This window comes from Capra hircus, chromosome 1, assembly GCF_001704415.2.
Source record: "Capra hircus breed San Clemente chromosome 1, ASM170441v1, whole genome shotgun sequence".
In the NCBI taxonomy this organism is placed as follows: Eukaryota; Metazoa; Chordata; class Mammalia; order Artiodactyla; family Bovidae; genus Capra; species Capra hircus.
In genome coordinates this window covers 143367828-143388152 of record NC_030808.1, presented here as the reverse complement: position 1 = coordinate 143388152, position 20325 = coordinate 143367828, and the positions used below count along the sequence as shown (strand labels likewise).

The 20325-nt window shown below is 56.7% G+C and overlaps 1 protein-coding gene across 1 annotated transcript in view; it reads right to left on the bottom strand.

Moving 5' to 3' along the window:
- Window positions 1–20325, bottom strand: part of PDXK (pyridoxal (pyridoxine, vitamin B6) kinase) — a 30434-nt gene that overhangs the window by 6913 nt on the left and 3196 nt on the right. The window contains exons 2-8 of the mRNA XM_018051780.1: window positions 9949–10003; window positions 6306–6410; window positions 5641–5724; window positions 4881–4927; window positions 3974–4059; window positions 2883–2928; window positions 784–895 (exon numbers count right to left, since the gene is read on the bottom strand). Coding sequence (XP_017907269.1) covers window positions 784–895; window positions 2883–2928; window positions 3974–4059; window positions 4881–4927; window positions 5641–5724; window positions 6306–6410; window positions 9949–10003 — 535 coding nt within the window. The remainder of the gene's footprint in view (window positions 1–783; window positions 896–2882; window positions 2929–3973; window positions 4060–4880; window positions 4928–5640; window positions 5725–6305; window positions 6411–9948; window positions 10004–20325) is intronic.

The window sequence follows — 20325 nt, the reverse complement described above, 5'->3', positions numbered from 1 at the left end:
CCTCCTGGATCCCCACGCTCCCCAACGACCGCCCATCCCAAGTGAGAAAGTGAGGGACTGGAGCCCCAAAGGGCTACACTGTCAGAGCGGCCTGTGGGGGACAGTGCGCAGCCTGAAGACGAGGGGCCAGCACACCCCGGGCTGGTGCAGCAGGGGCCGCAGGAGACCTAGAGCTGTAGGGACCACATGAACTGGCTGAAGTGGGGGTGCATGTGAGGCGTGTGTGCATGCGCGTCTGTGAGTGCAAGTGTCCTTCTGCACAGACAGAAAGCCAAGCATGTGGGACTGCTCTCTGGGCCAGTGAGGTGACCACAGGCTTCTGTCGTTTTACGCTGTGGCAGCCGCATAATTAAAATACCGACACGGCAGAGTGTAAGATGAACTCCCAGTGATGTCAACACCAGGACCAGCTCTGAGGTCAGGTGGGGTGAGGGTGGGGAGATGCCTGGTTTCCCTAGCAGCTGGGCCCCAGCTGGCTGGTCCCCGTGACCCTGGAGTCTGTAAAAGGGGACGCTATCCAATACTGTGCTACCAGCTCGGCAATGGACATGGAGCACTGCGTGGTGACCCTGGGGGAGTGGTCAGCACCCCACGCTCACTGGATCCCAATCACGGAAACCTCTCCTGATTCTGTTTCCCATCTGGTCTTGGGAGAAGAAAGGTGTTGGGAAGAGAAAGCTGGCCACTGCCGAGTCAGGCAGGATTTTCTTTTCACTGAACGCAGCCTCGGAAGCCTCAAGGGCCCTGCAGCAGGAGGGAGCGCAGCGCCGGGTGGGGACCTACGTGTCTTCTGGCTCCCCAGCGCCATCAGGTAGTCACTGCCCCTCGGGGACAGCAGGTCCGAACTGGTGATGACCACTGTGTCCGGGCCCATGGAGTGCAGCATGTCCATCACCTGCCGGACACAGGGAGCGCATTAGCCATGCCTCAGCCTCAGCCAGGGAGCTACCCCCTCCGCCCCCTCATAGTCTTCAGACTTACAGAGTCTGGATGGGAGGGAGGTAGAGGCTGAGAACGTGCGAGCCACATCCTGGCCTCGCCCAATGCCCCCCACACCCCCGCCACCCAGCATTGACTGCTTGGCCAGGTTATAGCGGTATCCCAGTTCCCCACCCTCACCCTGAGCTTCAAGTCCAAGGGTGCACGCCTGTCAGCCCCCACCCTACACCCAAGCTGTGCCCAAACCCTGGAGGAGGGAGCCAACCCTCCAGGCCATGGTCCTCCCGTTTTTCCTCACCAGGGCTCTGGGGTGGCAGGAGCCACACCTGGCAACCCCCAGGCAACAAGAGATTCCACCCCGTCCATCCTGGGAAGCTTCGAACTCATCTTTTATTCATTCAACAGACACATACGCCCTTCCTCCCCAGCGGCACACGCACTGGGGGGCACCGTGCCGCAAAGTGCCGCTAAGCCGGAGTGGATGGAGGGGAGCGGGCAGGGCTCATGCCAGGTGGGAGGAGGCGACCACTACTGACCCAGCAGGGCCTGCGGCAGGGGAGGCCGCCAGCCAGAGGGTCGTGTCCTAATGAGGAATGAACATGCTGTCTTCCCCATGCCAATGCCTCAGTGCAGTGCGGGTTAGCCCGCGGGTGGGGGCGTGGCCGAGCAGACTCTGGGAGATGAGTCCTCTGCCACACACACACACCTGTGCACCCAGAGCACACCCATCTGCATGCACCTACACACTATACTCGCAGACACACAACACACGCACATACCCCAAATGTACGCATACTCTCCCCATACACTACACGTACACACCCTGAAGGCACGCACAGAATCACAGCACCGCAAGGGGCCATGCCGTCAACACAGCACCCCGCGCCAGGTACCAGAAATGTTCTCTAGTTCCCAAGGCGGGCCAGTGAAATGGGGTCATCCTGACACCCCTGGCCACTCAGAGCAAGACCCTCAAAGCAGCGAAGGGGCTCCTCCCGCCCCGCTCTCCTGCCCCAGCGAGCCCTCTGCCTATCGGGGAAACACACACAGCCACGGGTCCAGGTGTGACCACCACTGGCCGCCACCAGCTCTGACCCAGGGCCCTGGCTCCTTAGAGCATGTTTCCTGGGCTGTGAAGTGAGCACAGCCTCTGAAGAGGCCCAGATGTGAAAGGTGTGAGGGCCTGGAGGCCCTGGTGCTCTGCGCACTCAGCCCAGGGGTGGTAAGCCCCACCTAAGGCGGAATCCTGGCAGGAGACCTATGGACATGAGCAAGTCCCGAGGGAAGGTTGAAAAGAACTCTGAAGAAATCTTACCCAGGGCTGCAGGGAGGCCCAGCCCCCACTTCCTGCCTGGACTCCCAACTGTGGACTCCAGAAACCCCAGCCAGCCCCCGAGGGACAAATCCACTCTGTGCAAAAAATCCTCACCCTCATTGTATGCACACACCCCCATGCACTCTCACAAGTGCACACAGATGGGACACACCCTATAGATACATACAGAGACTGGGGTGAAGCCCACAAGCCTGGGGACGCCGAAGACTGCTAGTCACCTCCAGAGGGTGGGGGACAGGCTAGAAGGGGTTCTCCTGCAGAACAGACAGAACACGACCAGCCCACCGTGTTCTTCTGACCCAGAAGTCAGACCAAACTTCTGTCCTTCTAAGGCACCCTTTCTGCAGCACTTCAGGATGGCTGCCCTGGACCCTGCTATGGGGACAGCTGTGATGAGCAGTGGAGGCACCCAGAGCCAGCAGGCACTAGGCTGCCCATGACCAACAAGTGGCTGAAACAGCATTTACAACGTGTCCCTGGCTGGCTGATGGGAAGCTGGATGCTGGCCATGAGGGCGCCCATCTCCCATGCCTGAGGGCACGTGGCTGTCCACCCCACCACAAGCAGGGCTATCCGTCCCATGCCAGGTTCAGGAAGGTCTCCTTACCTCCAAGGCTTCTTCCTGGCTGTGGATCTTTCTCCCAGTCAGCAACCTGGAAGACAGGCAGGCACAGGTGAGCCACTGCTTTCCTGGAGCCCACCTGTAAGAGTCCGGGGCTCTGGCGCACTGGTGACCCCTCCTGCCCACTGGGAACTGACTTGGCATCTGCCAGCCATCATGGACCAGGTGGATACCATGTCTGGGGTTTGACTCATATTACTGAGTCAGCTTTAAAAGGGACTCATAAGTCACAGGGGGTGGTGAAATCCCAGATTATGGTTGATGATTGCATGTTAACAATGAGGAATGGCGGCCAGGCATGGTCACAGCAGAGTGCCCGTGAGGGTGGCCGGCGTCCACACAGTCAAACAGCTGTAACCTTGGTTTGCTACATTCACACGAGCCACCAACCACCAGGGATAGCTGGGCGAGCCGCCATCCCTCAGGATCAGCTGGTCCTGGTCAGGGAACCCCAGTCCCCAAGAATCCAGGAGCCCCATCCCTACTTTAAGGGGCGGTCTCGGAGCCTGAGGGGCTGTGGCTGATGGTCCAACAGAGCTGGACACTGTGGGAACCCACTCACTGAAGCTCTTAGCCAGGCCCCACGGCCCAGGAGCCTACTTGTCACTCCCTGGGCACCTGGCTCCCCCAGTCATCGGGGTGGTGGGGCTGGACATCCCAGGAAGACCCCTGGACACAGGACACTGGGCAGGGGGTCGGCACAGTCCTTTCAACCTCATGTAGAGATTTAGGACACGGGCTTCAAAGCTCCAGGGGGCGGCCTGCATCAGCTGCTGTGGGCTCTCCATCCCGCAGGCCGTTGTCAGGCTCCTCAGGGCACCTCTGTCCCTTGCTGTCCCCAAGAGGCGCCTGCTGTTAGTCAACATGGCCGGGGGTCAGCATGACCTCAGGGAGTCGGGGTGAGAAGACTAACCACTGCGGCTGATGAGTGGCACCCGCCCTGGCACTCAGGTGGGCCGGCGGCTCCCTGACATGGGAGGACCTGCCCCGCACACTGGGGCTGCTCCGGCTCGGTCCCTGTCACTCTCCCCAAGGGGTAGGGGCCTGATGGCCCCGGGCTGGTTCAGGGGACTTACTCAGCCTCGAACTGGTTGGGGGTGATGATGTCTGCGACGGGTACCACCTTCTCTCTGTAAACGGGGAGGAGGTCATCGGGGACGTACTGTGGGGAGAAGACGGAGCAGGCTGACCCGTGGGAGCAGGGGCGAGACCTGGGGCGAGGGGGGCAGGCTGACCCATGGGGGTGGGGGCAAGACAACTTAGGGGGCTTGTGCTGCAGGGACCCCAAGGCAGGGCTGGGGGAGCCCTTCCATCCTGATGATCCAGGTCAGGTCCCCACCAGCAGCTCTCCACCCCATCTCCATGAGGACACCACCCACTCTACCCCTGGTCAGGGGCCAGAGCCCAGGCCCATTGCCAGCTGGTGTGTCATTGGTGGGCTAAGAGTGACTTCTATGGTTTTAAATGGTCGTGGGGGGTGGCAGGGCGTCAAAAGGAAACCAGTACTTTGTGACTGAAGGCAAAAGAAGGGGGCAGTACAAGGTGAGATGATTAGACAGCGTTACTGACTCAATGGACACGAGTTTGAGCAAACTCCAGGAGATGGTAATGGACAGGGAAGCCTGGCATGCTGCAGTCCATAGGGTCACAAAGAATCGGACGCAACTTAGCAACTGAACAACATTTTGTGACCCATGAAAACTAGAGTAAATTTAAGCTCAAGTGTCCACACCTAAAATCTGATTAGAAAACAGCCATGTTCATCCTTTTGCAAATTATCTGCGGCTGCTTGAGCTACAATAGGACGCATGGCCCTAAACCCCTGCTCTCGGGCCTCCACAGAACCCCCTCTGCCAGCCCCGCTGCTCCTTCCTGACAGGGCAGCCTTCAGGTCTGCAAGCAGCATCTCGCCCAGGTAGACACCTAGAGGGCCCTGGTGCCCAGCCCCGCTGACCTCCCCTGAACACGTGAGGACGCACTAACCATGGCGCCTTCTCCATTGCGCTGGTCTCCCATCACGGGGTCACACACTGTGGACACAAAAGTGCACCTTATCAGCAAAGCTGTGGCTGTCCAGAGGGGCCCCCAGGATTGTTTGGTTAAGTCCCATGCACGCAGCTAAAACAGGAAAAGTGCACTTCCCTGGAGGCCCAGTGGTTAAGAATCTGCCTGCCAGTGCAGGAGACATGGGTTCAACCCCTGGTCCAGGAAGATCCTACATGCTGTGGAGCAACTAAGCCTCTGCACCACAGCTCCAGAGCCTGCGCTCCAGAGCCTGGGAGCCGAAGCTACTGAGCCCACGTGCCTCAACTACTGAAGCCCGAGTGCCGTACAGCCCGTGCTCCACAACAACACAAGCCCACCGCAATGAGAAGCCTGAGCAGCGCAACCAACAGCCCCCATTTGCTGCAACTAGAAAGAGCCTAGGCGCAGTGACGACCTGGCACTGCCAAAAATAAATACATATTTTAAAAACTAAAATGGGAACGACATAGCAGCCCCATCCTCATTTTCCTCCTTACCTGGCATTTTACATTTTCTGTCGGGGCCCCACCTGGGGAGTCTCTCATCCTAACCCCCCAGGGACAGGGTGGTCTCACATACCCACCCAACCTGACACTGATCACAGCCTCTCTCACGCGCCCCAGACCGACACCACATTCACGGTGAAGATGCCTTTCAGACTCCCGTCTCTGGAGGCCCAGCTGGGGGCACCTGGAAGGAAGAGGAACCCAGCACCTACCATACACGAGCCTAGGGTTCTGCTGCTTCAGCTCCTGCACGATGTCCACCACCATGGCCAGGAAGGACTTGTCTCGTGTGTAGCCTTAGGAAGGGACAGAGACTCCTGTCACCCAACCATGGCAGAGGAGACACAGCACCATCACATCTACCTGCCTGGAGAGTGGTGGGCAAAGCCCAGATCTGCCGCCGAGACAAGCGTCCCAACTGCAGGCACCCAGGGGACATGGGTCATTTCCTGGGAGACATGCTAACTTTTACAGGAGAGGAAGAAGCCATGGGTGAACGAGCAGCATTTTCCTTCCTCCCCTCCACTTTACAGAATAAGCATGTTCACATCTCACCACGTGTATAAATAAACGCAACTATGTGGGATTACATACCAGATGCCAGCATGTCACTCACAGGAGTGTTTTCACCCCTGACCCTTTCCCAGAACTGTACTTGTCCCCAGCCATGGGCACGGGGATCCTGGTGTGGAGATATGGCACAGCCAAGACCCCCAAGGTCACTACTCGGACCCACTGAGCTCCTCCTGGAGGCATGACCATCCCTCCTCGCGGGTGGCAGGAGAGGGAGCAGCTGGGTTGGGGTGCTCTGGGTCTCCCCACCAGTCCACCTGGGCGGGAGGCAGGCCTGGTTCCCCGTCCATGCCCCGGGGCTCACCCGTGAGCACGTAGTCATACTGATTCACGCTGTTCAGCTTCAGCCCGTCATACAGCTCCTGGAGCTCGTCTGAGTTCAGCACTTGGCCCTTCCAGTGTGAGTAGCCTGGTGGGGGTGGGGTAGGGGGCAGAGCAGACCACGTGAGGCCCCAATGCTGCGTGAGGTCACCCGGGCACAGAGACTCGGCGGGTACCCCCAAAGCACGTCCTGGGGTTGTCATCACTGAGTCGGGGGCCCACCTGCCCTTCCGGTGCAGTGAGGCCCACTCGGCAGCCCCTAAGGACACCTGTGCTGCCTGCGTTGCACTGACAGATGGGACGCAGGGCTGCGTGATTTCTGCCCGTCCTTCAGTGGGGCATCTGGGGGCGGCCCCACACGTCACGGTCCCCAGCTTTGCCAGACTCTGCTGTGTGCATCTCCTATCCAGGCCAAGTGGCTTGAACAGTCCCCTGGGGACCCTGGCAGGTAGGAGCTTCTTGCATCCCTGCTCCCATCCAAGGTGAGCTGAAACCTATCCAAGTCTCAGGCCAAATCCTGACCAAGAGCCAGACATGAACTGGAAAGAGGCTGCAGCCTGGGTTCTTGGCCCGACAGGCACCCAGGTGAAGCCCCTACCCAGGCAGGCCATGGGCCCTCACCTGGTCACCCACCGAGGACATCCCGTAGTCCACCCATGGCAAGTTTGTCCCTGGCAGCCCTAATGCCAAGAGGTATCCCTTGAATGGATGAGTTTCTAAAGACATAAGGTAGAGCCTCGGGAGGCCTGATTTCTGCAAGAACAGAGTTGAGTACCGACCACAAGAGGCAGACCACAAGTACAGACCAGCTGTGGGCCTGGTGAAGGGGCTGCAGGGCTCTCCGTGTGTGCGTGGGGTGAGGGCCTGGCAGCTGCAGAGCAGCCTCTGAAAAAGCACATGGGGCAATGCCCGACGACCCATCAGCTGTCCTCCAGGAAAGCACGGTCTCTGGTGGATCCCCATTCAGGGGTCAGAAGGGGAAGGAGCAGGGAGGGTCCTGAGGCAAGGTGACCCATCCCTCACCAGGCTGTCCCAAGAGCCAGCAGCCCTGGCTGGATCCCGACAGGTGTTGCTGCCACAAAATTCCATGGTCCAGGTGGGAGGAACCACAGTCACTCCCGACCCGTGGTTTTCCAAACATCCTTCCAGACAGGGTGGGTTGTTTGTTGTGGTTCTCGTTGTACAGATCTTGTGGGATCTCAGGTCCCAAACCAGGGACTGAACCCGGATACTTGGCAGTGAAAGCACGAATCCTAACCAGTGGACCACCAGGGAATTCCCGACATGGTGGGGCTTGACCCCACCGCATGTGTACTGCGTTCTTGTCAGAGGACTGCTGTGATCGAGAACCACAGGCCCCTACGGTCCTCAAGGCCAGAGTGCAGGATCGAGGTGTCGCAGGGCTGGCTCCTCCTGCATCCTCACGTGGTCATCCGTGTGTGTGTCTGTGTCCTGATCTCCTCTAAGGACACCAGTCGAATGGGAGCAGGGCCACCCCAGTGACCCCACTTACCTTTAACTACCTCTTTAAAGGCCTCATCTCTAAACAGTCACATTTGAGGTTCCAGGAGTTAGGACCTTGACAGGTGAATTGAGGGGACACAGTGCAGTCCGTGACATGCAAGTCAGCCCCTGCAGGGTCTCAAACACCCCCCAGTCCCACCAGGTAGGCCAGCTTCCTAATGAGACGAGAAGGTTCAGGCTCACAACATTCAGAGCGCATCCCTCCCGCCCTCCACAACACCCCCTCCCGCCACAGCCCCTATTCCTCCTCTCCTAACTCAGGAGACCCTTCAGACCCTTCTGAAAGACAGGCACTGGGGCCCTCCATCCATCCCACTCAACTTACAATTTTCAAATGAAAGAAACCGCAGAGGCTGACCCCAAGAGTCCCAGCTCCTCCCTGAGCACCTGATCCTGCCCCCCAGTGGGGGGCACACCACCAGGCTGGCAGCGGATTACAACCACAATCACACTCTGAACTCTACGTGCTGGACAGCTGGCCTGCCTCACCAATCAACCTCCAGCCCCGTCCACTTCCTTCCAGCCGCTGCCCAAGGGCTGGGATAGCGCGAAACAGGAAACCCCTGCTGAAGGAGCAACCAGAGAATGCTGGCCGCAGGCAGGGGCTGCCCTGGAGGGGAGGCTTAAAGTCTAAGCCAAGCTGGCTCTTTTACTTTAAAAACAAACAAAAAGAAAAAAGCGGGCGGTAAAACCTATAAGCTCTGGGGAGGTTCACTGGACTGACAACTTCTGGGGACGCATCCAAATGTCACTGTGCCCAGTACACTGGGGGAAGCAACAGCAGGAAAGGCTTTTTACTCAAAGCGGTACGTTCTCCATCTGAACCCGGCATGGTTCCTCCTCCACTGATGTCTGTTACCCCCTCCCGCCAAGAACCAGGCACCTTTCCGCATATCTGATGCTGGGCCACCTGCCAGAGCTTCTGGGACGTTCTGTGCTCCGAGATTCCGTCTGGGTTCATAGTAACTTCAAAGAAGGGACGTGGTGACATTTCCAAGAACTGAGAGGCTTTGTCCCCCTGACGCCATTAACTTAGGGCAGGGTGGCTCAGAGGCCACAGGGCCCTCGCCTGACGTCTCAGGGGCTTTCCAAGGGCCCAGACCTCACGAACCCGAGCCAGCAACCCCACGGGCTGTCCTTGTGTCCCCGTACACAAAGAGACACACTCACACGGGCTCCCCGAGGTTCGGGCTCTTAATAGAGAAAGCCAGAATCTTCTCTCCTCCTAATACCATCGGGGCCCGGTGGGGTTCCTGGGCACAAGGCCTTTCGCTGCCCCCATCTCTTTGATTATAGAAAACACCCTTCACTCAGCCTCCATGTCCTTCCAAGTTCCAATGGGCAGATGCAAGCAGCTGTTCACATTAGGGAAGGGAGGGGATGCAAGACCAGGAAGAAACAGTCAAGAGCCCCTTGGGCAAGGACCTGTTTCTCCATCGCTGAGTACACACAACAATGTCTCCCAGCTGTTTTGCAGACACCGAAAGCCACTCCGGGTGGGAAAAGTTAGCGATTAACCGTGGAATGCTGCCCACAAGCATGCAGACCCCAGACGGGCTGCACCTGAAGGGTGATGATGTCGGCTCCTACTTACCTCACCACCCACCCCTCAGAAGAATGTCGAGCTGATCGCTCCCTCTTTTACTATGAAACTTGTCGCTGTCTTCCCCAAGTTGGGACACTGGGTTTTGAGGGCATGAGCCCACTGTGTGCCCCTTTGCCTGGCAAAGCAATAAAGCTCTCCTTTTCTACTTCACTCAGAACTATCTCTGAGATTTGATTCGGCACCGAGGTTCAGAGAAGCTGGGCCTGTGGCAGTGCTCCAGCCCATGGTGTCACCCAGGTGGGGGGCTCCCCTGAGCAGGTGCCTGGATCACCAAGCTCAACTCAAGGAGGAAACTGGGGACCAGACGGCGCGTCACCCGCCTGGGTCGTCCAGCCACCAAACCAGCTGAGCTGATTTAAACATGGAGCTGGCAAACTCACCCCCTTCATGCTCTCTTTCCTGTCTGTAAGATGAGGGGGGCAGCCCCCCGAATCTAAGGGACCACTTCCCATGCCCACACCCGGCTCTGCCAGGATGGCTGAGACCAACGCCTTACCTGTGTGGTTTGAAAACTGGACAGAGTTCACCGCATCGACCTCAAACCCCAAAACCTGCAATATGGACAGAGAAGGAGCGGGCATAAGAGAGTTGGCGGGCACGCACTGATACACAGCAGGTGCCTGACACGGCCTGGGGCAGGCAGGAGGGTCTCCGACCTGGAGAACAGGAGGAGGGTCTCCCCAGGGCAGCCTCGGCACCCACAACTGCAGGGAAGAGCATGGAGGTGATGGGGAGCATGGGGAACAGCCAGCCCGAAAGGCTGAGGCTCAGAGGCCATGGCCCACCTGCTGGAACTGCCACCAAATGAAAACGCTCAGAGACCAGCACGGGATCCATCTGTTTAAACACAAAGAGGGCAGTCAAGCCCTCTCTGCTGAGGCCCCCACCTGGATGGGGGGACAAGGCCGAGGGCTTCCACTCCCTCCCTGGGAGCCTGGCTTGTAGCTCCTGCATTCTCGTAGGTCAGCTGCAGAGAAAGGCGCCCGGCTGGGGCCCAAGATCCAGAGACAACTGCAGCCACAGACCTGCTCCCAGACAACAGGGACCCCACCCCACTGGGCCAGCCTCACTGGCCCCAGCTCAGGTCACCCGGCCACTGCTGGGGCTTGGACGCCCATCTGTGTCACCAGCCTCTCCAGAGCTCTGGGGGCACAGCAGTTAAGGGAGGCAAGGGTGGGCTCTGGTGCCTGGCACCACCCGCATAAGGTCACAGGGGCCGCCTGTCTGCCTGGAAGGTCCCTCCTCCTCTCCTGGACTCACCTGAGCCCCCTCTATGATCCCCACCTTCTATAGGAGGTCAAGATCCCATGCTCTCTCCTCCTCTCCCGGACTCACCTGACTCCCCGCTATGCCGCCGCCCCCCACAGGAGGTCAAGACCCTGTGCAGCCTCCTCCTCTCCTGGGCTCGCCTGACCTCCCTCTATGCCTCCTCTCTCCCTATCCCCCTTCTACAGGTGGTCGAGACCCCATGCTCTGGGGCTGGCAGCACAGAGCAGGGTCTGATAAGGGGTCACATGTTCACCAGACACACCACTCATGACACTCTCATGAGCCCCTCACTCTGCACCCCAGCCCCGGTCCCCAAGTCCCCTCCCTATGCCCAGCCAGGTCTCAGCTGGGAGGTTCACTTCCACCAGCAACCCCAGCAAAGAAGCCACACCGGGGGGAGCGAGAAGATGGCGCCCTGCAGGGTGGCCAAGTGTGACAGACAGTGTGAGGGGCCCTGGGAGTCAGGTGCGTGTCCCTGAGCTCCACTGCTGATGGGGAAGGAGGTGCCACTGCTGACCAGGGGGGCGGGAAGATGAGGCTAGGGTTGGGGGAGGGAGCCTCAGGGACCCACTGCTGGGACCCCAGTTAGACGTGGCCCCGACCTTCGGGCATGCTCCTCTGCTGAAGATGAGAACAAAGGCCCCTTGCCATAACTGGTCCAGTGGACAGACAGTCCCTGGCTGTCCCCCCTTCCTGTTACCAGGAACTTACCAAACCCTCCCCCCCTTGCCTTCACCTGAACACCAACAACTTCCGGGTGTCACCTCAGTGTCCCCAAATAAGCAAAGCTCTCTGGCCACAAGAGTGTCTGTCTACTGCAGGTGTCTGGGCAGGACTGGGGGTCCCTAGGTGCGAATGTGGGCCACACCCCAGCTCTTCATGGGGGCTGCGGTTACCAGGTATGCTCCTTTTGTGAATTCATTGAGCTGTACACTTATGAAGTCTTTCTAAAAAGCCAGTATTACGAGTACTTAAATCAAGGAAAAATTCCACAGTCTTCTTAACCTAAAAAGTTAAAACTGGCAATTTGCGAATTTTCTTGCCAGATTTCAGGGCCTCCTAGACAGAGCTCACGGTATTTCAGATCCCTAAATTCTAATCAACTCCAAAGAAACAGATTTGAAGCAACTATGACACAAATCCCGAAAATCCTGCCAGAATACCTCGCTCCATTGCTTCTGGAAGCGTAGATAATTAGTCCTTCAGAGCCAGCACACGCGAAGCAGCTATTTTCTGGTTTTAAATGATAGCGCTAAGCGCCAGGCTGACATCTCCATTTCACACACCAGCAGCTTATTTGTCGGCACGGTAAGCTCGTGTGAGGGGCCCTGTAAAAGCCCCGTGCAGGGTTGGGCAAGTACAGAAAAAAGCCAAGACACAGGCCTGGCTCCCTGATGGGAAACGGGGGGCCCCAGAGAAAGGAGGTGCCTGTTGTTAACACCGCGTCTTCTGCTCAAACCTCTGCTTCTGTGCTCAGTTCTGGGATCTGGGGCTGGGACCCGGGATGGTACATCTGTACTCAACCAGGAGCTTCTGATGGGACACGGGGGGGTGGGGGGGGAGACCAGAGATGGAGGGTCCTGTCCCTGCTGGTCACCTTCCCCAGCACTGTTTTTCTTTACCCACAGAGGTGGGGTCCCCGGAAGCAGCTGAACCTACTCTGTGATCTTTCCATTGCTCCCAGCACCCTCATCACATAGCCCTAAACATCCCATCTCCCTCAGCTTTAAGTCCCGACTGTAAGCAAACAGGGGAGGCAGTCCCTGGAGAAAGAACCAGGTGTGGCTAGTCTAACCGTCTGGTCTAAGCCATGTTGTGACCCAAGCCTGGTCACAGCGCTTGCCCTTGAACAGGTCTCGGTAATTAATGATCTTCAGAAAACGAAAGAATGCAGGACAGTTACTGAGCATGAGGAGTAACAACAGCAAAGGAAACCAGTCAGCTGTAAAGAGCCCCAGCTCCACTTCCCCTCACTCACCCCTCTCCCCTTGCTTGCCCTTACACAATCCCACTGAGAGTGGGCGGAGCCGCCAGGGAGTCCAGTCTACTCACACGCACCCTTAGGAGCAGAGTTCTCTTCCCCTAAGATAAACAAAAGCAAAAATAAACAAATGGGACCTAATCGAACTTGAATGCTTCTCCACAGCCAAGGAAACCATAAACAAACCAAAAAGACAATCTACGGGCTGGGAGAAAATACCTGCAAACAATGTCACCAACAGGTGGAAGACTCCCTGTCCTTCATATCTCCCAGAGTTTGTTCAAATTCATGTGCATAGAGTTGGTGATACTAATGAAACAGTACTCAGCCATAAACAGGGAATGAAATAATGCTATTTGCAGCAACATGGATGGATGTAGAGATTATATACAAAGTGAAGTCAGACAAAGAAAGACAAATATTATATGATATCACATATATATGGATACTAAAAAAATAATACAAAGCCAGAAACAGACTCACAGACACAGAAAACAAACTTATGGGGAAAGGAAGCAGGGCAAGGGATCAGTTAGGAATATCGGGCCATGTCAATACATCTAGAAGATAAACAGCAAGGATCTACTCTATAACATAGGAATTATATTCAGTATCTTATAATAAACTATCACGGAAAAGAACACACATGTATTAACTGGGTCACCGTGCTACACCCCTGAAACTAGCCCAGCATCGTAAATCAACTACTTTTCCACTTGAAAACAAGCCAAGCAAAGTTCTCTGATGGGCGGAAGAGGACGTGCATGTGTTCTGAAGGAGAGGACTCAGCGCCCTGCTGGCCTTGAGCACACGGCTGCGTAGGAAGCAAGGCCGCCGTGCAGCCACGAAGCCCGCCCAGCTCCAGTGACCTGTACACTAGTAAGTCTGGTACCTGCCCCAGCTCCCACCCCAATCAGCTGCAGCCACATCCTTAGCTCCAGCGGCCACTCAGACTGTCTTCCAACCCAGACTGGCAGCTGGTGGTCAGCTGGCAGAATTACACCAGGGAAATCGGCCCTGCCCCACCCCCGCCAGTTTTTCACCATTTACCAGCAATAAGACTCATTTTAAGAAAAAAGAGGAAGAATTGACTAGTCCAGCATGGGAAGGGGAGGGGAGGGAAGGGGAGGGCTTCGGACATCAGGAAGAGCACCATCTCGGGCCTAACCACCCCCTCTACCCACTGTCCCCAGCCCAGTGCAGCCAGGGGAAGGTGCTGCTGGAATTCTCAAGCAGGCCTGTTTCAAGTCCTAGCTCCCATCCAGGGAGCCTCTGTGCTGTCCTTCCCCTGCTACCCCAAAGCACCCCGCGGACACTGACCTTCGAGGGCTACCCGTGGGATGAGGCCCAGACCCCAGGCTATGCGTCCCACGGACTGTGAATTCCACACCACTCTCTGAACCCCCAAAGCCCTTCTGCCTCCGTGCCTCTGTGAGCCCCGCCAAGTCTGAAACAGGGACCCTTGGCTTCAAGACCTTGTTGGAAACCTTGTCTTCTCAGCCCCAACTAGAGCACCCAGGCTTTGCAGGGGGGTTAGGAGTTTGGGCTCCCTGCCACTGTGACCCTCTGGGATGAGTCCATCGCCCTGTGCGCCTCTGAATGCACACTGGGGGCCAAAGCTGGGCTTCAGGCTCCACTTCAGAAAGAACTAGAGTCTCAGCCAAGAGGCTCCATGTCCAGCTGGTCTGCTGCCCACCGAGGTCGTGCCAGTTCAAGCTCACTCAGCTGCTGAGGAAAGCTGGCTCCATGGGACCACGTGAGCACACCTAACGCTGGGGACACAGTCTCAGACCCGGGATGGCCAACGAGGTGCACAGGCGAAACAGAGGCCCTTCGGGCATCAGACAGGGCCCGTTCCTCAACCCTGTGCTCCAGCTTCACACCTCTCTTCCAGGGCAGGGAAGACCCCAACGGCTGGCATGCACGCCCACCTAGAAGAGCACATTCAGAAGCTTCAGGGGCATCCACCACAAAGAACAGTGACATCAAAGACAACATCCACGCAGTCCCCCACATTCCGGCAACGTGGACCTCAGTCCACCCGTTAGGCACAGCATCCCCCCTGAGGGCAGCTACACATGCTGGGGGCCTAACGCCACATCTGAGCCCCCCGTCTGTGCTCCTGCCTGGATGCTGAGTCATCAACCACTGCTGACAGCCAGGCACAGACAGCAAGAGCATGCAGAACACACAGCCGGAAGCCCAGGCCACCCAGCTTCCTCCACGGGAGGGTCAGGGGCTGGGCAGTGAGAAGGCTCACTTCACCATCTTCAAAACCTTCACTGAGGCTTGTTTTGCAAGACCTTTTTAGTCACTCTCCTAGGAAATCAGAATTAGCAAAGAGAGGACACAGGAAAGCCATGTGCCTGTGGTCCGACTAATCAGCCTTGGGTACTCCAGGGTCCCTTTCTCCACCCGCCCCTGGTCAGCCCGACCACTCAGCCCAACTCACAACCACCCGCCCCTTGTCTCCCACGGGAGCTCCAACGGGGAACAGCCCTGTGTCCCCCAAGCAGCGCTGCCACCCCCTCACCCCCACCCAGCTCGCCTTAAGTCCCAAGGGCACCTTCGCCCCACGTCTCCTGGGCGGCCGGCCCTGGACCCCCTCACCCTGGCCCCAGCCCAGCTCCCAACACAGTGCACCCACCCCAGCCGCCAGGCCCCGCACACTCGCTGCTCAGGTTCAGCTGGGCACTGCCCTGAGAGAGGCGGTCTTGGCCCAAGCTCCCAGCAGCACCGGCTACAGACGGGGGACAGGGCGGCAGCTCTGGTCAGGGGACGGGAGGGGCTGCCCCTCCTCGGCAGAGCCCACGACTCTGTCCCAAGGCCGTGGCCCCACACATTCCTCTCTCCTGGACAAACTCCATCTACTCTACCCTTGGCGGCACTCTCCCGGAGCACTCTGAGCAGAGCTGGCTGCTCTTATTTCAAAAGCTCCATGTGGGTGAGCTCCAGGAACATCTAGGCCCACGAGCCACACGGCCAGGGGGTCCCTCTGTGCACGGTCACAGAAGCACCTGCTCGCGGACACCTGCTCAGCTTTCCAGGCAGGGGCCTCTCAGCACAGACCCTTCCAGGGATGTCCCTGTGAGGGGTGGTCACGCCAGCACGAGGCATGGTGCCACACCACACAACTGCACACGCATGCCCACATGTACACACACACAACACACTCGCACACATGGAGATACCTCCACCCCACAGACCAGTAAGTTCTTGCTTTTCTACATGACAGGCAAAAAGAAATGACAAAAATCTCAGCCCCAAACTAGGAAAGGGTTACAAAATCAAGATATTGAGCAACTCTGGACATTCTTGGGAAAGTACAAAAGGCAAGAGAAATGCTGAAGCAACACCTAAGTTCCAGGGTTGGGACACACTGGATGAGACAGGGACTTTCAGAGGGAAGCAAGCAGAGCCCAGGCGTCCCAGGTCACAGGGTTCCAGCCTTGGTGCGCTCCCCTGGGAAGTGGCAGGGGGCCCGAGGCGGGGCAGGAAGAAGGTGTGCTGTTGGGCATTGACTCCCTGGCACTGTCTGCCAAGGCATGTGCCACCACGAAAACCTTAAAGGCAAACACTACGTCTTTTAAAAGGCAGGTGACACCCTTCCGGCATCTTTCAAACAGTCCTGACAGAAAAGGTCCTTTTTATCCAAGGAATTCTAAGGAAAAAGCATAAAGATTTTCCAAGGACCAGGTGTTTTAAGACGAATCAAGAGAGCCTCTGAACAAGGCCACTTTACAGCTCAGGAGGTTCTTAAAGGGGAGAGGTGGAAAATAAGCTGCTTATGGCTAGAAGCGTCCCCATCACCACCAGTCACAAGCCTCTAGGAGAGGCCGGGGTGAGACGTCCACACTTGCTTGCTGGGCAGCTCTGCAGCCTCTGCTCAGCTCCCGTGGCCCCATCACTAGGCAGGGAGAGTCTGAACCTAGGTTTCCAGTCCAGGGGCCTCTCTGCACAGTCGGCTGCCCCCCAGCCTACCTCTTCCTGCCGGGTGTCCAAGCTAGTTCACTGGCAAACAGGCCTGGCTTTGAGGCCCCTGCACAAGACCATCTCCAGCCCTGCTGGATGTCTTGGCTCTGCTTCTGCACCAAGGGGCCAGGAGAGTCAGAGAACGAGGTGTGTTTCTCTAGGCCCCCAAATGAGACAACCCCTGACCCACCTTCCAGGGCCGCCTGTAGTCTCAGTAACACGGTACTGAAATGGGTTCTGAGCTAAGGTCCCAAATCAGATTCTCAAGGTCACAGGATTATTTGTGTGCTCCCCACCCCCTAGTATGGCCCTTCAAGGCTGCACCCTGGGCCTCCAGTGACCCCAGCAGAGGTCCTGCGTGCCCGAGGCTACCGTGCCAAACCAGACACGGCCTCAGAAGGAAGCGCGTACCATACATCCGGCACGAGGCCAGCTACCACCTGCCTGGATACTCTCAGAAAGACTCATCTGCCCAGCAGAGTGGCTGTTGGCATCGCAAGTGCTGGCCGTCCTGGCAGGGGAAGTGCCTGGCAGCTGGAAGGAAACACAGGAGTCGTGGGTGAGACGGCAGCTCGACTCCCACCTGTGCTGTTCTTCCCAGAAAGGACAGCTTTTGGATGCTGGGGCTTTAATTAAACACCCAATTTGTGTTGCTTTTAAATCTCTCTCAACAGGCTCCTTTTAACTCACAGTGAATTGAACAGCAGCTCCTGAAATACATACTGGCTGCGGATTCATGCACATACTGAACTGGAAATTGGGTCTGGCAAGATACAATCAAGTTAAGCATCTCAAGCTAAGATGGCCCTGGATTATGTCAGCAGACCCCACACCCAATGACAAAGGTGCTTATTTGAGACACACAGGAGCAGGCCATACAACAAGATGCATGTACTGGAGTGATGTGGCCACAAGCCAAGGATACCTGGAGCCCCCCGCAAGCTGCAAGAGGCTGGAAAGACCCTCCCCTCCAGCTTTTGGGGGAGGGATCACAGCCCAGTCATCCTAACTTCAGACTGCTGGCCTCTAGAACTGTGGGAGAATAAATCCATGATTTTAAGCCCCTCTTTGTGGTACTCTGTTATGGCTGCCCCCCAGAAACCCATACATAGCTTAAGACCTCATGCACCTGCTGTATTTTGGTTTCTCTTTTTCTTTTTTTGACTGTACCACGTGGCATGCAGGATCTTACTTCCCAGACCAGGATCAAACCCAGACCCCCTACATTGGGAAACCAGAGTCTTAGCCACTAGACAACCAGGGAAGACCTCTGCTCTGTTTTCACCAAAAAAACGGGAAGCAATAGGGCAGAAGTGGGGTTGTGGGGCTGGTGGACAATGGGAATAAAGTGGAAGTGTTAGTCACTCAGTTGTGTCCAACTCTTTGCGACCCCATGGACTGTAGCCCACCAAGTTCCTCTGTCCATGGAATTCTCCAGGCAAGAATACTGGGGAGGGCAGCCATTCCCTTCTCCACAGGATCTTCAGATTCTTTACTGTCTGAGCCACCAAGAGGATGGGTGGGACCTATAAAAACACAGGAGGAGCTGCTGGACCAACAAGCCTATCTTCCCTTACACAGAGGGGGCTCAGAAGAAGTCCACTTCCAGCCAGGAAGAACATGAGGTTTTCTACTTCCAAGAGGAAAGCAGCCTGCAGAGTCCAGGGTGGGAGGAGGCCACACTGGGTCCATCCACCCCTTCCCTTTTCTCTCCCTAGAAGCAAGGTCAGAACAGTGAGAGGTCCCAGGGTCTGCCCAGGGAATGGGCCCCGGAAGCATCTTAGGCATGACCCCCTTGACCTGTAGCCCCCAAACCTCCAGAGACAGGACAGGAAGGCACAAGCCCACCCTCTCACTTCCCTTGCTCACTGCCGATGTGGGATCACCCTGCCCACGGCTCTATCTGCTGTTGCTGGTCACAGCAGCACATGCCCCTCAGCCACTAAAACAGACTATGAACTCGAGCCCAGAAACAAATCCAAAACCAGAGTCAAGGTTCTGGTCCTTTCTCTTCTGTGTTAACATTTTTCTCTGCCCACAGAAGGCAGCTGCCTACAGGCTACCCACCTGAGACCACCACTAGTGTGTTGTGGTATTAAGTGTTAATTGCTCAATTGCATCTGACACTTTTCGACTCTTTGGACTGTAGCCTGTGAGTGATAGTCGCTCAATCATGTACAACTCTTTGCGACCCCATGGACTGTAGCCCACTAGGCTCCTCTGTTCATGGGATTCTCCAGGCAAGAATACTGGAGGGGGTTGCCATTTCCTTTTTCAGGAGATCTTTCCCACTCAGGGAACAAATCCGGGTCTCCTGCATTGCAGGCATATTCTATACCATCTGAGCCACCAGGGAAGCCTATGGGGACCCGGCAAAAAGCAGTTTGAGAACCAGAGCCCTGAAGCCCCGACATCTAGCTTGCAGACACCTAGCCAGGACAACCCTGGGAGTGGTGGGAGGTCCCTGGGCAGGGATCCACATTGCACCCCACCACAAGCAGAACCTGGGCGCTTGGCACCATGCGGTCACTAACAGGACCGTTCTCACTGTGCAGATGAGGCTGAGAATGTCTGGGGGGCACGGCCGGCCCCTGAGCCATTTCTCCAAGATGCGGGCACAGGGTCAGCACCCCTCCACCGGCAGCCTCTCCACCCGGCACAAGTGCATATTCTGTCTCCCCAAGTTTGTGGGGCCCAGCCAGACCCCACCTTCTCCTGCCATTTCCAAGCTCTCTTCCCACAGTCAGCTGTGTGGGTAACCCCACCTGTGGTGTCTCCAGCTGTACAGCATCCATCCAAATTCAGAACATTTTCAGAACTCAGCACAGCTCTGTAGTCAGAGGACACCTGCTGGAATCATGCAAGGCATGGCCACTTCCAGGCTCGGCTCACCCCCAGCCCATCCTGCCCCATGCCCTGCCCCTCTGTGCTCCTACAGTGCTCACATGTTGGGTAGGAAGCAAAATGCCTGCAGGAGACCCCACGGAGCCTCCTGTAGCCCTTACAAGAACTCAGCAGCCTAGCCAAATTAAGCATGCGCAGACTTATGGGGAATCTGGCCTCTGGACAAGGAAGCACTAAGTGGCCAAGGGGAGAAAGTGTACAGTGAGCTAAGGAAAATCTCTGGAAACTGTTCTCATATGGGCTGAACTGTGTATCCCAAGTGGGACCTCAAACGAGGACCGTGTGAGTGCTCACGCGGCTGAAACAAAGTTTATTATTCTGAGAGAGTCAATTCCTAGGCAGGTTGATAGGAAGTCTAGGGGCCCCCAAGGAGAAGGGGGTCTGGAATTCTCAAGGAAGAGAAAAGGACAAACTTTTTTTTCCCTCTACATTCCTTAGGATTACATAACAATAATGTATCCTGCTTGAGGGCAGTTTCTGGGATGCCCCGCCCCCCCATTCTGGCTTATCCCGTTATCTTAAAATGTAAATTATGGAAGTGGGTCTAGTAAGGTCTTTACAACCTCCAGACATTCTTTTGATTCACTGTAATAACTAATTAAGGCAAGAACATTGGAGTGGGTTGCCATTTCCTTCTCCAGGGGATCTTCCTGACCCAGGGATCAAACCCAGGTCTCCCGCATTGCAGGCAGCCGCTTTAACCTCTGAGCCACCAGGGAAGCCCAATAACTAATTAGAAGTATATAA